The 15279-nt window shown below is 43.3% G+C and overlaps 1 protein-coding gene across 3 annotated transcripts; it reads right to left on the reverse strand.

Moving 5' to 3' along the window:
* Positions 1 to 496: 496 nt before the first annotated feature.
* Positions 497 to 8396, reverse strand: LOC123121715 (protease 2). 3 transcript variants are annotated; one of them, XM_044541736.1, is made up of 12 exons: positions 7750 to 8396; positions 6355 to 6577; positions 6133 to 6274; positions 5854 to 6051; positions 5476 to 5610; positions 5022 to 5150; positions 3528 to 3931; positions 3040 to 3256; positions 2286 to 2476; positions 1618 to 1928; positions 1251 to 1421; positions 497 to 1088 (listed from the first exon to the last, which is right to left on the reverse strand). In XM_044541736.1, exons 1-10 carry the CDS (start codon positions 8285 to 8287, stop codon positions 1748 to 1750), a joined length of 2358 nt encoding a protein of 785 aa, XP_044397671.1. In that variant the 5' UTR covers positions 8288 to 8396; the 3' UTR covers positions 497 to 1088; positions 1251 to 1421; positions 1618 to 1747. The 3 variants fall into 3 exon arrangements, with proteins under 3 accessions (XP_044397671.1, XP_044397670.1, XP_044397669.1); XM_044541735.1 differs by having other exon boundaries at positions 1191 to 1421; XM_044541734.1 differs by having other exon boundaries at positions 497 to 1421.
* Positions 8397 to 15279: the final 6883 nt, after the last annotated feature.

Below are 15279 nucleotides of genomic sequence, written 5' to 3' on the forward strand. Positions count from 1 at the left end.
CAAACCATTTCTCGATTCACAGCAATGGGGAGATGGCGGTCGCCGTTGGAAGCTCGCCCCCATAGCCGGCGTGGGGAACATGAAGAGAAAAATCAAATGCGTGGAGAGGAGAAAGGCCCATAGAGAAGATGCGATTGGGAAGGGGTGTGGTGAGCAGGCCCCACAGGGGGCACATGTCGAGCAGAGGGGGCGGTTGATGGGAGGAAGAGATCAACCGGTGAAATATGGTGAAACGTTAAGATGAATAGTCGCCTCAACCATAAAAGAAATAATAATCTGGTAACCTCAAGCTCTCAACCCAGATTAAACACTGCCACTTCCACAAATTACACATGTTAAGAAAGGATAGGACATCCAGTTGGTTCTATACAGCCATTTCAATTTTATCAAATTTGAAATAAAAGGGGGAACCACAACATCTCCCGTTGCCACTGGTAACTCTCCCAAGGTAATATTGACAATGACGCTACACGACGACTGCACGCCGTGCTGGGCATTGACCTTATCAGAAGGTAATATACCAATTGCCAGAAATAGATATCAGAGACATCGTTCACATCACAACTCCTGAATTCTCAGCTTTTTTTTCCTGTTCTGAATGGTACTGTACGAACATATGGACAATTGTCATCGAGCCTGCAAGGTGTCAACCGCGTCTAATACGAATTGCACCGGATAGAAATTTAGTTTATACAGAGCAACAACAACACCAGTGCAAAAAGCTACAAAAATTAAAACCAGATGTAATCTCTCTCCAACTGAATCCACCATGATCAGTGCTTCATGCCTATTGACATCTTTCCAGCTTCTCATTGGTAGAAATTCCCACATCGAAAAAACTTTTGGTATACATGGTCATCCAACTGTTCCACCCTCCCTGATTATCACACCAAGTTCACTTTGTTCATTCCTTACTTTGCTACAGGCGTTCATAAGCTGTGAGAATTTGAATTTCAGTGGAAGGATGAAAGAATGATTTGGCGCTTCCGCTGCTAAGACATGTATGTTCTGGTCTCACTGTCGTAGTGCACGTCTACTATACAGCAGCAGTACATCTCCGAGGCCATGAAGAATCGAGTTTGCACTACCTAGCATCAGGTTTAGTATAGTATCAGCTTTCCATGTACAATATGAGTATCTTGGTCTAATTTAACTTGATGTGCCAATTAGTAGATGACAGCGTGTTCCACCTCTAATTCATGGCATATGATGTCAATTCCATGATTGAGAAGGAGGGGAGATAACAATACTTGTTTCGTTGATACGGTTCAACTGAGATGATCCAATTTTAACACCATACAATTGGTAGAACCGTGGGAGACCAGGTCAGTGGTGGCAAGAGATCAGGCCATTTAAGATAGCTTGAGTGGGCAGCTATCTCATATAATGTAGGAATATGTGCATATGATTTCCAAGGACATCTGCAACAAAACGATGAGAGAATCAATCCATCATGTGTGTTACAATCAATGTGCTTGGAATCTGCAAGAGAAGTTATTTCTATCACTCCGTTCCAAAATAGATGACTCAACTTTGTACAAAGTTAGTACAATGTTGGGTCATCTATTTTGGAACGGAGGGAGTACTTGGTAAGAAAGTAGAATAGGAGTACGTTACCTCGTATAAGCTCCAATTGATGGACTAATCCTCAGATCTCATCAAACATGGAGGACTGGCGACATAGCACATGGGCCACATCATTGAGTTTGAGAAACAATTTCGGAAGCCGAAAGGCAAAGGATGTTGTTCAGGTATTGTTCACCATTTTAATTAAGAAAGCAGTCTCCGTTGCTAATTCCTTGGTTTCCAAATACTTGCTTTCTTCCACAACATCTGTTGTCAAGTTGAGAATTACAGGTCGCTCCGGATCATATTGAGTAAGTTCACGGACTTTTGCAACCCATTTAGCTGCTTCCCATACACCAAACCTATCATTGTCAAATGCAATAATTGGTTTAGTCAAACACAGTAACTGGAGGATCAGAGCAGAATAGCCCATATGCAGACAGTAAAATACTCCAAATGCAGATATAACTCAACCTCTCTAATTTAGATTAGTACAGATGCAGGTAACTTTCAATTTAATCTTTGAGTGTAGTATACTACAGATGCAGATAACTTGAGCAAAATGGAATTAAGTGCAGTGCATCCAAAGGTTTTGACCTAGGAGTGGAGTGCAGACTATAATGCTGGAAGGTACGAACTAATGAGGACTAGCAAGTTTGGCCAAGTATACTGCAGATCCTAATGGTCCAGGCATAACTCTATACCCAGGTAATGCATACCTTGTATTAAATGATGATGTCACAAACACAGCAGGGTAAGGAACATCCTTCTGGATATTATCATAGGGAGAATACTTCTTGATTGAAAGGAATTCTTCATGGTCCACAGGAAACCCAAACTCCTCATAATCAATGGCTGTAAGAGGTAGAATAGGATGGAGCAGAGTGTTGCAAACATCCAAGAAAGGGACCTGAGAAAGATAAAATGTAAGTTGTGGTAATGAACCATCAATAATAGGAACAACAATAGATGCAGTAATAGCACATCTTGGAGATCACCAAGAATGGATGACTAATATGGCCATTCCAAGCTCAGCAAACAATTCAAGAACATCAATTTGCCTGCAGGCACTCCATTACTAAAAATGGTCATTAGTTGCCTTTACCTATCATATTTAGCGACAAAGAAAACAGCACTGAAAGGGCTTAAAAAAAATCGCTAGGTTATTCTGCACGTAAGTTTGAAATGTGTGGGCTGCTTGGTTTGTGATTGGCAGATATTTAGGCTGCATTTGGCATTGCGGTGGATTATCATTATCGCATTTGCCCCACCGCTTTTGCATATTTTAGCGTTTGTTTGACCAGCTTTTGCCTACTTTTGTGGTTATTTCAACAGCAGATTATAAAATAAGCACAGCCCAGAACAGTTCAGCAAACCAAACTGAGTCTAGCTTCATTTGAAACTTTAGCATGGACATCTAATATTGGGGAACATGGAGTGACATACTGATTGCTACAAATAAATCATGCATACCTTTAAAACAGCGGCACGGAACAAATCTGGACGAGTATTGATTGCCGAAGCCACCAGAAGTCCTCCAGCACTGTATCCCCATCCAGCAAGCTTATTTTCTTGTATGATACCTTTTTCAAGAAGAAATTCACCACAAGAGACAAAATCATATATAGAATTCATCTTTTTGGTACGTGCACCATCCCAGTGCCACTCCTTGCCATAACCTCCACCACCCCTGAAACCATATATTTTTAAGTCAATACGAGTGTGGCCTGTAAAAACTCTAAAGGCAAAAGCAGGCATGTTTTTGAAGATGGCATAAGCTCCCATGAACCAAAATCAGTCAAACTCATTTGATATTCATTTCTCACTGAAAATATTATCAATGGGACAACGGAAGTCAATATGGACCTGGAAAATTGTCTCTATGGTATCTTTTCAGAAAGAATTCATTTGTTGTTTCAGGAGGTAAAGACGCCTTTTTCCAGAAAGTAGGCAATACGTACCTAACATCAGCATATGCAATCACCCAACCACGATCGAGTAGGCTCTTTAACTCACTACGCCAACGCTTATCCAGAATCTCACCATAGGCACCATGCCCATGAAGCAATCCTGGATTCCCTTCTTGCTTGTGCTTTCGTGAATATACCAAGGTGAGTGGAACCAAAACTCCGTCCTTCGATGGAACATCATAGTACTCACATGCATAGTATTCAGAGAGCTCATTCCAGTCACAATCTCCCAAATCTTCACTTGACAAATCAGCTCCATCTGAAGACAGCTTGCCCGCACTAGAAGCAAAAGCATTCCCATACAGTACCTTTGTTCTCTCATGAAGCATGTTTTGCTGTTGCACTATTTGCCACTTTCCATTTAGTAAGTTGTAATCAACAACTGCATCTGGCATCTAAGTTGAAAGATTAGGTTACTGCTAAGAAATAAAATACACTGACAAATACGAATTTTAATTGATCCATTTTAGTTCCCTAGATTACATGATGGCAAAATAAGAAGATCCACAAAGATAGTTGACAGCGATGTAATGCTAAGGTGCCACAACTCACAAGCAATACCTTCCCAGATGTGGAGTGGTATTGTGGTAACAGTTTAATAGTTGGTTGCACGAAACTTAAGGACAATAGAGCAAAAGGTTTTTAACTAGTATAGTAGATATATAGCAGGTTGCTTGTTAATTACCATGAAATATATTACGAAAAAAGGTTCAGCTACTGAATAATGTTGAACTTTTTATTCCATTTGGTTTAATTATATGGATAACAGCAACATCGTGTATGAATGCACCTTTCCATATAGGCGGCAAGGCAACAATTACATAAGCCAATTAAATCAAGATATTATAACAAAATTTGAAATGTACTAATGAACAACTGTGCAAGCAGATTATCACAAGAGATACTAAGTTGCTAGCACTTAACCACCCTGTAAAGGATATAAGGCATAGCACTGAATTCACAAAAGAAAAAGAAAATATAACGTTGAAAACATGGTAGGAGATGATTTAAATTGCAAAGTAGATAAAATACTGTGTACTGTTGGGAAGGTGGTAGAGTGAAAGGTGGCTTCCAAGGATATGTTTTCTTCTACAGTATGTTTGTAACATCATTCATCTGTTGTGCACTTGTGCTACTTTATAAAGGAAGACCTTCAGTGACACTCAGAACCAAAGGATATCTAGGGCTAATACATCTTAAGTTTTTCATGTAAATGATTTCTCTATGAGAAATAGCCAACTCGGACAATTTGGATAGTATTTACATAAACTAATTAAGGCCAGTTATCTCAACCAAATAATGGATGTCCAAAATCCACATTTCCATACATAAGAAAGATGGTGTTACTGCATAAAAATAGAAAAACAGTACAGGTAACTAATTCGGCCCTGCTTGCAAAGCAAAACGAAAAACAACTGTCCCAGTGTCAAAGGTGTAGAAGGATGAAACAATGAGCTAAGACAAACAGCAGAAATATATGCATACCACAGGTGATGATATTGTGAAACGCATTGTTGAAGAATAGTAGTCATAATTTGGGCCAGATAAAATCTGGCACACATGATCGGGAAGAGGCAAGTCAAGTGGGTGAAAATCTGATAGATGAGCAGGTACCTGAGAAATGAATTGAATACGAATATGTAGGTTATAGTTCTATAATATACAATTACGATTGCAGCATATGAATAGCCAATAACAGGAAAATATGCTAAAAATGATGAGAATCATAGCTCAGTTTCAGATATCCAATTAGGCAATATGACCGCAGACTGAGTAAATTTAGTGAACAACAAAGATTTGCAATGTTGCCACTCCCGAACACAGTAACAGATTGTGGGGGAGGCCATCACTAGGAAAATAAATACAGTATAATTATTCATTTGATCATTTCTCAACTTAGGCTTGTATATAACATCATATGAAAAGAAAATGGACTTACTTGGATATTTTCAGGTAGAGGCAGATTGACTGAACAAAGTCTGAGTTTTCTGCCTTGTCTCAGAATAAGCACCATATGAGTATTGCAAAAGTCAACATCTTCAAGAATAATACCTGGTTCCTCAAGGAAAACATTCTGAATTCAAACATCAAAAGAGTGTCAAATAGACCGCACAAAGTCACTTATCTGAATTAACTCAGAGCAGAACATTTTTCATGACAGCTGGGCTTATGGTGCATTTGCCTAAAATATATTAGAAAGTGCAACTGCTATTTTCGAAGGATTCATTGCATATTTTGTGAAGATAATGCGTGCATATCTAGAGAACAGGTGCACTCGGACAACTTTGACATGACATAGTAGATGCATAGCACAAACCTTCCAACTCTTTGGCCCAGGAGATTCCACATCACACTGCATTAGGTAATGTGAATTAACACAGACACCTTCTCTTGCAGCATCTGTGAATAAATACAGGTGTCCATGATGATGCTCCACAATGCAATGAACTTGGGATTCACCTTCCCATACCAGTGTCATTCTGGACAAGGGGTCAGAAGCCCTTATTAAATATACCTGCAAAAGGATAATTTTGCATAAGTAACAAACAGCGGACCAACTATGAATAATACAGATAGTGTGCACGAGAAGTGGAACCTTTGAGTGCGTGTCTGAAAAGACATTTAACGTTATAAACCGAAAATCCTTGGTATGTCTGATATTCAAATAAATATTCTCATCAGGTTCTTCCAACATAAGAATATCATCCTTGTTCGATCCAATAATGCTGCAAAACAGCCTAACCAAAGAAAAACTTCAGTCACAGTGCAATACAGCACAGCATAGATGAACCGGCGCAACAAAAAGAAATCCACCAACCTATATGGTCTTCTGTCCTCATTTGTAACAATATAAACCAGTGCTTTCCCATCCATAGCCCACGAAATATTTGAGACCCGATCAGCACGAGGTTTATCGCATAGTGTGCCCGTCACCAGATCCCTGATCATTAAAGTGAAAGAATCCTTATCTTTGTCATACATGGTGTACGCAATGAAGCGGTGATCTGGAGAAACTTCAGATAGCTCCTCATATGAGTATCCTGCATAATATTGATAGGCTTTAGCTTTTGTAATCTGAATAATCAAAACTACAAAAGGACTAACTACCTTTGAGCGCCCACTTCGGGACCAAAATGATTTAGCAAGTGTATTCCTCCAAAGATGTACTCCCTCCGTAAAGAAATATAAGATCGTACAGAGGGAGTATTCTCTAGTGCGGAGTCGGCAAAGTGCATAAAGTATAAAAAATGGCAGGGTGGGGATGCACCAAAGTATCTTTACTAGCCTTCGATTTGACATTTGGTAAGTAACTAAGTGTAGAATATTTGTAAATTTAGATCACAAGCGGATACAAGAACAATACAGCAAGATCATAGAATTAAAACAGCAAAAATGAAATAAAAATCAAGTACTATCATGATTGTGGAGAATATTTAGGACCGCAATATCTGGCGAACGTTCGTTGGGAGGGGTTGGCATTTGCGAACATTTTAGATCGCAAGTTTAGTTGTATGCGATTGCCAGTTTCTTCACAAACGCATGGCAATTTATGGAAAGAAGAGAAATTTTGCGGCAAAAAAGGGCAGAATTTGCCATCTCCTACCAGCTAAAGTTGCCACAAAAAAAAGTTTGCTTGCCATCCCCCTCCCAGCTGACGTTCACCAGTTTTCATTACCAATAATTTATGGCACATCAATGATCAACTGCAGTAGCATTATGTAATTACAACCTAGCAAACTTATTTGGCACTAACTAACAAATGAACAAACTTCTGGTAATTCTAAGGTAACACGCGGCAGATGCCTAGATGGTAAAAAGGTACTCCCTCCGTCCCATAATACTAGTGTCAAAAACGCTATTATATTATGGGACGGAGGGAGTACTAGGTAACAGGGGTAGGAGCAAGTCAAGAAAGTTTTTTGTCCTGTTAACAAATGTATATACCAATGATAAAATCAAATATAAACAACAGCTACAGCAATTAAAACAACAAACCCCACATTTGCATCACCAGGATATCAAACCTCTCAATCTATCGAGTCCATAAAACAGAATGTACACAATAATAGCAATGGATTATTAAGAAATAAATAGCATTGAGCCATTGACACGGCACTTTGAAAGGTAAAAATAACAATAACTGTGTAACAGAAGCCCTCATGCTCGAGACGACTGGAATAGTAGCAAATGCCAAAATTAATCTCGGTGTTACCTCCGAATCGCTCGGCCTCCTTGTTGTAATCCACCAATTTCTGTTCGATGCGCTTCCCAGCGGTGAAGTCGAACCCCGCGGAGGGGTCGCTGTAGGAGACGAACTCCCCATGGAGAGCGGCGGAGCGGCGACAGAGCACGGGGTACTGCTTGCCCTCGTCCGCGCGGCGGTAGTAGAGCCAGGGGCCCCAGCGGGCGGGCGGCGTGCAGGCGTCGGAGGCGAGGCGGGAGGCCATCTCGAGCTGGAGCTTGCGGGCGAGGCGGTCGGCGCCTGCGGCGGCGAGGCAGGCCTCGGCGTACTTCTCCTCGGCCTCCATGTGGACGTCCATGTGGCGCATGGCGGCGGCGTCGGAGAGCGAGCCCATCCAGGCGTAGCTGTCGTGCCACGTCTCACCGTGGATGGTGACGGGCTCGGGCTTCTGCGGCGGGCGCGGCGGGTTGGGCGGCGGGGGCGGGGGCGGCGAGGCCCCGGGCCTGGCGCGGCGGTGGACGTGGCGGCGGAGGAGGAGGCGGGGGAGCAGGTCGAGATGACGGCGCATGGTCGCCGTCGCCGTCGCCGGTGGTGGCGGGGGCTGGCGAGGTTTTAGGTGGGGTTTTGCCGTTTCGGCTCGCCGGATTTGGGGGAGGCGAATGATTTGGGGAATGGGGACGATTGAAATGGGCTTCTGCTGTTGAGAGAAATCACATATTTGACCTCCGGGTGAAATCAAATCACGAACTGACCTGCTTTCGAAAAAATTCATGCTAGTGACCCTTTCGTGTGGCGCCCGACAGCAAGGCGCCGCACCCAATGTTGCAGCGCCCTTCTCTTAGGCGTCGCACATCCTGCCAGCGTGGCAGCCCGGGTCCAGGCGCAGCCCCACACACAGCAGTGCAGCACCTAAGCCTTGGGCGCCACGCTGTGTTAAGTGCAGCGCCTATCGCTTGGGCGCTGCACTTTGACTTAAGCCGCATCGGGCCAGCCCCTCCCAGGCAGTTCTTCCCCCTCTCCAGGAAGTTACTCTCTGTATAGAGAGCGGCGGCGGCGCCCCCTTCGGATCCCCCCACACACACACCCCTCTCAGATCTGAAGATTTTAGGCCTGGATTCGATCTCCAATCCCTCCTACTAGGTAAACTCCTCCGTTCCCTTTCTTTTCCTCCGTAAATTCGTTGCAATTTTAAGGATTTGCTCAAGATTAGGTGGAACCTTTGATTTGCTTGGTTTGGATATTTATTTGTCCAAGTTTGGGTGTTGTGATGGAGGATGTGTAGTCATATCCGGTATTATATGATTCTTGTTAGTGAAACCTAGATTGTTTATTATTTTTTAGATATATATGAGATGCCTAGTTTTGTAGATAATTATGAGATGTTGAGTTTTGTAGCTATATCTGAGATGTTGAGTTTTTTTAGGTATATATTAGATGTTGAGTTTATTTGAAATATGAGATGTTGATTTACTTGAACACATATGACATACGAGATATATATGAGAATTTACAATTATTTATTCATTGAGTGAGAAGGAGATGTTGAGATTCTTGTAGATGAATACATATGAGATGTTTAGATGAACACATATGAAATGTTGAGTGTATACCGATATTTGAGATGAACTCATATATGTTTATTGTTTGAACTTTGTAAGGATGGTTTGGCTTCTCGACAATGCCATTGACACACAACACCGGGCCTACATGATGCGCGAGAAGGGGCTGGTAATAATGAGTGATCTAAATATTTAGCGAATTTGCCTTTAGTTGAAATTGACATGCCCTAAGATTTGTCATTACTTGTTTTTTGCAGAAGCTTGAACCTCTGAAGATTCGGTATCATGGGGTCTCTGGTCCTGCCATGCCTTACAATGAGCGGTACACACTGATACGTCCATTTTGCATCATGCTTTTATATCGATATTTATTGCTTTATGGGCTGCTATTACACGTTATGTCACAATACTTATGCCTATTCTTTCTTGTTTTACAAGGTTTACATGAAGAGGGAGAATACCGGCAGCTGGAATTCTGGGCTGGAAAAGGAGCAAATATTAGAGACCTATTCTACACAGCTCCAAAAGTCCTGAAACTTCACGGAAGTCATTTTTGTATTAATAAAAAATACTGGACGAAGAAAATACCAGAGGGGGGCCACACCCTAGCCACGAGGGTGGGAGGCGCGCCCTACCCCCCTGGGCGCGCCCCCTACCTCGTAGGCCCCCTGGTGGCCCTCCGGTGCCCATCTTCTGCTATATGAAGTCTTTCGTCCGAGAAAAAATCATAAGCAAGCTTTCGGGAAGAAACTCCGCCGCCACGAGGCGGAACCAATCTAGGGCTCCGGCAGAGCTGTTCTTGTTGGGGATCGTAGCAGAAATTTAAAATTTTCTACGCATCACCAAGATCAATCTATGGAGTAATCTAGCACCGAGGGGAAGGGGAGTGCATCTACATACCATTGTAGATCGCTAAGCGGAAGCGTTGCAAGAACGCGGATGAACGAGTCGTACTCGTAGCGATTCAGATCGCGGTTGATTCCGATCTAAGCGCCGAACCACGGCGCCTCCGCGTTCAACACACGTGCAGCCCGGTGACGTCTCCCACGCCTTGATCCAGCAAGGGGACAAGGAGAAGTTGGGGAAGACTCCGTCCAGCAGCAGCACGACGGCGTGGTGGTGGTGGAGGAGCACGGAACTCCAGCAGGGCTTCGCCAAGCTACGAGAGACGAGGAGGGAGAGAGGTATGGCTGCGCCTGGGAGAGAATAACTCGTGTATTGGGCAGCCCCTAGACCTCAACTATATATAGGGGGAGGGGAGGGGGCTGCGCCCCCTCTAGGGTTCCCACCCCAAGGGGTGCGGCAGCCCCAGATCCCATCTAGGGTGGCGGCCAAAGGGGGGAGAGGGGGAGGCGCACCTGGGGTGGGCTTTAGGGCCCATCTGCCCTAGGGTTTGCCCCCATCTTCTCTTGAGGCGCCTTGGGCCTTGGTGGGGGCGCCCCGGCCCACCTAGGGGCTGGTCCCTTCCCACTATTGGCCCACGCAAGCCTCTGGGCTGGTGGCCCCTCCCGGTGGACCCCCGGGCCCTTCCGGTGGTCCCGGTACATTACCGGTGATGCCCGGAACACTTCCGGTGGCCAAATCCTCACTTCCTATATATCAATCTTTACCTCCGGACCATTCCGGAACTCCTCGTGACGTCCGGGATCTCATCCGGGACTCTGAACAACATTCAGTAACCGCGTACATACTTTCCCTATAACCCTAGCGTCATCGAACCTTAAGTGTGTAGACCCTACGGGCTCGGGAACCATGCAGTCATGACCGAGACATATCTCCGGCCAATAACCAACAGCGGGATCTGGATACCCATGTTGGCTCCCACATGTTCCACGATGATCTCATCGGATGAACCACGATGTCAAGGATTCAATCAATCCCGTATATAATTCCCTTTGTCTACCGGTATAGTACTTGCCCGTGATTCGATCGTCGGTATCCCGATACCTTGTTCAATCTCGTTACCGGCAAGTCTCTTTACTCGTTCCGTAACACATCATCCCGTGATCAACTCCTTGGTCACATTGTGCACATTATGATGATGTCCTACCGAGTGGGCCCAGAGATACCTCTCCGTTTACACGGAGTGACAAATCCCAGTCTCGATTCGTGCCAACCCAACAGACACTTTCGGAGATACCTGTAGTGCACCTTTATAGCCACCCAGTTACGTTGTGACGTTTGGTACACCCAAAGCATTCCTACGGTATCCGGGAGTTGCACAATCTCATGGTCTAAGGAAATGATACTTGACATTAGAAAAGCTTTAGCAGACGAACTACACGATCTTGTGCTAGGCTTAGGATTGGGTCTTGTCCATCACATCATTCTCCTAATGATGTGATCCCGTTATCAACGACATCCAATGTCCATGGTCAGGAAACCGTAACCATCTATTGATCAACGAGCTAGTCAACTAGAGGCTTACTAGGGACATGGTGTTGTCTATGTATCCACACATGTATCTGAGTTTCCTATCAATACAATTTTAGCATGGATAATAAACGATTATCATGAATAAGGAAATATAATAATAACCAATTTATTATTGCCTCTAGGGCATATTTCTAACAGTCTCCCACTTGTACTAGAGTCAATAATCTAGTTCACATTGCCATGTGATTAACACTCACAGGTCACATCACCATGTGACTAACATCCAAAGAGTTTACTAGAGTCAATAATCTAGTTCACATCACTATGTGATTAACACTCAATGAGTTCTGGGTTTGATCATGTTATGCTTGTGAGAGAGGTTATAGTCAACGGGTCTGCAACAATCAGATCCGCATGTACTTCGCAAAACTTTATGTCATATCGTAGATGCTGCTACCACGTTCCACTTGGAGCTATTCCAAATGGTTGCTCCATTATACATATCCGGTTTTTCTACTCATAGTCATTCGGATAGGTGTTAAAGCTTGCATCGACGTAACTCTTAACGTCGAACTCTTTATCACCTCCATAACCGAGAAATATTTCCTTATTCCTCTAAGGACAATTTTGACCACTGTCCAGTGATCCACTCCTGGATCACCTTTGTACCCTCTTGCCAGACATGTGGCAAGGCACAAATCAGGTGCGGTACTCAGCATGGCATACCGTATAGAGCCTATGACAAAAGCATAGGGGACGACCTTCGTCCTTCCTCTTTCTTCTGCCGTGATCAAGCTTTGAGTCTTACTCAACTTCACACCTTACAACTCAGGTAAGAACTCCTTCTTTGACTGATCTATTTTGAACTCCTTCAAAATCATGTCAAAGGTGTGTGTTCTTTTGAAAGTATCATCGGGCGTCTTGATCTATCTCTATAGATCTTGATGCCCAATATGTAAGCAGCTTTATCCAGGTCTTCCTTTGAAAATCACTTTTCAAACAACCGTTTATGCTTTCCAGAAATTCTACATCATTTCAGATCAACAATATGTCATCCACATATACTTATCAGAAATGTTGTAGTGCTCCCACTCACTTTCTTGTAAATACAAGTTTCTAGCAAACATTGTATAAACCTAAAAACTTTGATCACTCCATCAATGCATATATTCCGACTCCGAGATGCTTGCTCTAATCCATAGAAGGATCGTTGGAGCCAGCATCCCTTTTAGCATCCTTAGGATCGACAAAACCTTTGATTGTATCACATACAACTTTTTCTTACGAAAACTGGTAAGAAAACTTGTTTTGACATCCATCTGTCAGATTTCATAATCGAAAAATACAGCTAATGCTAACATGAATCCGACGGACTTAAGCATCGCTACGGGTGAGAAAATCTCATCGTAGTCAACTCCTTGAACTTGTGAAAAAAACTCTTTGCCACAAGTCGAGCTTCATAGACGGTAACATCACCGTCCACGTCCGTCTTCTTCTTAAAGATCCATTTATCTCAATGGCTTGCCGATCATCGGGCAAGTCCACCAAAGTCCATACTTTGTTCTGATACATGGATCCTATCTCGGATTTCATGGCTTCTAACCATTTGTCGGAATACGGGCCCACCATCGCTTCTCCATAGCTCATAGGTTCATTGTTGTCTAACAACATGATATCTAAGACAGGATTACCAAACCACTCAGGAGTAGTACATATCCTTGTCGACCTACGAGGTTCGATAGCAACTTGATCCGAAGCTTCATGATCACTATCACTAACTTCCTCTTCAACAGACGTAGGCGCCACAGAAACATCTTTCTGTGTTGCACTACTTTCCGGTTGAAGTAGAGGTTCAACAACCTCATCAAGTTCTATCTTCCTCCCACTCAATTCTTTCGAGAGAAACTCCTTCTCGAGAAAGGACCCGTTCTTGTGACAAACAATTTGCCCTCGGATCTAAGATAGAAGGTATACCCAACTGTCACCTTTGGGTATCCTATGAAGATGTGTTTTTCCGCTTTGGGTTCGAGCTTCTCTGGCTGAAGCCTTAAGCATCGCAGCCCCAAACATTAAGAAACGACAACTTTGGTTTCTTGACAAACCAATGTTCATATGACGTCGTCTCAACGGACTTAGATGGTGCCCTATCTAAAGTGAATGCAGCTGTCTCTAACGCATAACCTCAAAATGATAGCGGTAGATCGCTAAGAGACATCATAGATCGCACCATATCTCATAAGGTTCGATTACGACGTCCGGACACACCATTTCACTGTGGTGTTCCAGGTGGCTTCAACTGTGAAACAATTCCACAATGTCTTAAGTGATTGCCAAACTCATAACTCGGAAATTCTCCCTCGATCAGATCGTAGGAATTTGATCTTCTTGTTATGATGGTTCTTAACTTCACTCTGAAATTGCTTGAACTTTTCAAACGTTTCAGACTTGTGCTTCATTAAGTAAATATACCCATATCTACTCAAATCGTCAATGAAGATGAGAAAATAACGATATCCACCACACGCCTTAATTCTCATTGGATCACGAACATCAGCATGTATGATTTCCAACAAGTCACTTGCCCGTTTCATTGTACCTGAAAACGGGATCTTAGTCATCCTGCCCATGAGGCATGGCTCGCATGTGTCAAGCGATTCAAAATCAAGTGACTCCAAACATCCATCAGCATGGAGTTTCTTCATGCATTTTATGCCAAAATGACCTAAGTGGCAGTGTCACAAGAAAGTGGTACTATCATTATTAACTCTACATCTTTTTGGCGTGAACATGTGTATTACCACGACCGAGATTCAATGAACCATTCACATAGGGTGCATGACCATGAAAGGTAGTATTCATGTAAACAGAATAACCATTATTTTCTAACTTAAATGAATAACCGTATTGCAATGAACATGATCTAATCATATTCACGCTCAACGTAGACACCTAATAACATTTATCTAGGTCCAATACTAATCCCGAAGGCAGATGGAGCGTGCGATGGTGATCTCATCAACTTTGGAAACACTTCCAACACACATCGTCACCTCGCCCTTAGCCAGTCTCCGTTTAGTCCGTAGCTTTTGCTTCAAGTCACCAATAATAGCAACTGAACCGGTATCCAATACCCAGGTGCTACCAGGAGTACTAGTAAGGTACACATTAATAACACGTATATACTTTGTTGAAGTTGCCAGCCTTCTTATCTACCATGCATTTGGGGTAGTTCCGCTACCAGTGACCGTTCCCCTTACAATAGAAGCACTTAGTCTCGGGTTTGGGTTCAACCTTGGGTTCCTTCATTGGAGCGGCAGCTGGTTGTAGCGACCCGACCCGAATGGATCAAGTCTCTGTGCTTAAGTGTCATCCCTGGATCGGTATGCTGACACACACAGTACTCGAGGATTTATAACAGAGGTAAATCACATGTATAAAGTAACGTAAATACTATTACCTCAATCCAAATAGCGGAAGTAACAAGGTTGTGGATTCCCATCAACACCAACGGCAAAGTTGAGTGTAGAAATCGTAACCCTAACGTGTCACTTACTCATCGTAAGAATCCTGCAACATGAAACGTTGCAGCCCGAAAACGGGTCAGCACATGGAATATGCTGGCAAA

The sequence above is a fragment of the Triticum aestivum genome, chromosome 5D (genome assembly GCF_018294505.1).
Source record: "Triticum aestivum cultivar Chinese Spring chromosome 5D, IWGSC CS RefSeq v2.1, whole genome shotgun sequence".
NCBI lineage: Eukaryota > Viridiplantae > Streptophyta > Magnoliopsida > Poales > Poaceae > Triticum > Triticum aestivum.

Coding starts and splice junctions, on each gene's coding strand:
- LOC123121715 (XM_044541736.1), bottom strand. CDS start 8,287: ATGCGCCGTCATCTCGACCTGCTCCCCCGCCTCCTCCTCCGCCGCCAC. Junction 6,275..6,354: donor GAGGACAGAAGACCATATAG/GTTGGTGGATTT, acceptor TTCTTTGGTTAG/GCTGTTTTGCAGCATTATTG. Junction 1,929..2,285: donor ACATCATCATTTAATACAAG/GTATGCATTACC, acceptor TGACAATGATAG/GTTTGGTGTATGGGAAGCAG.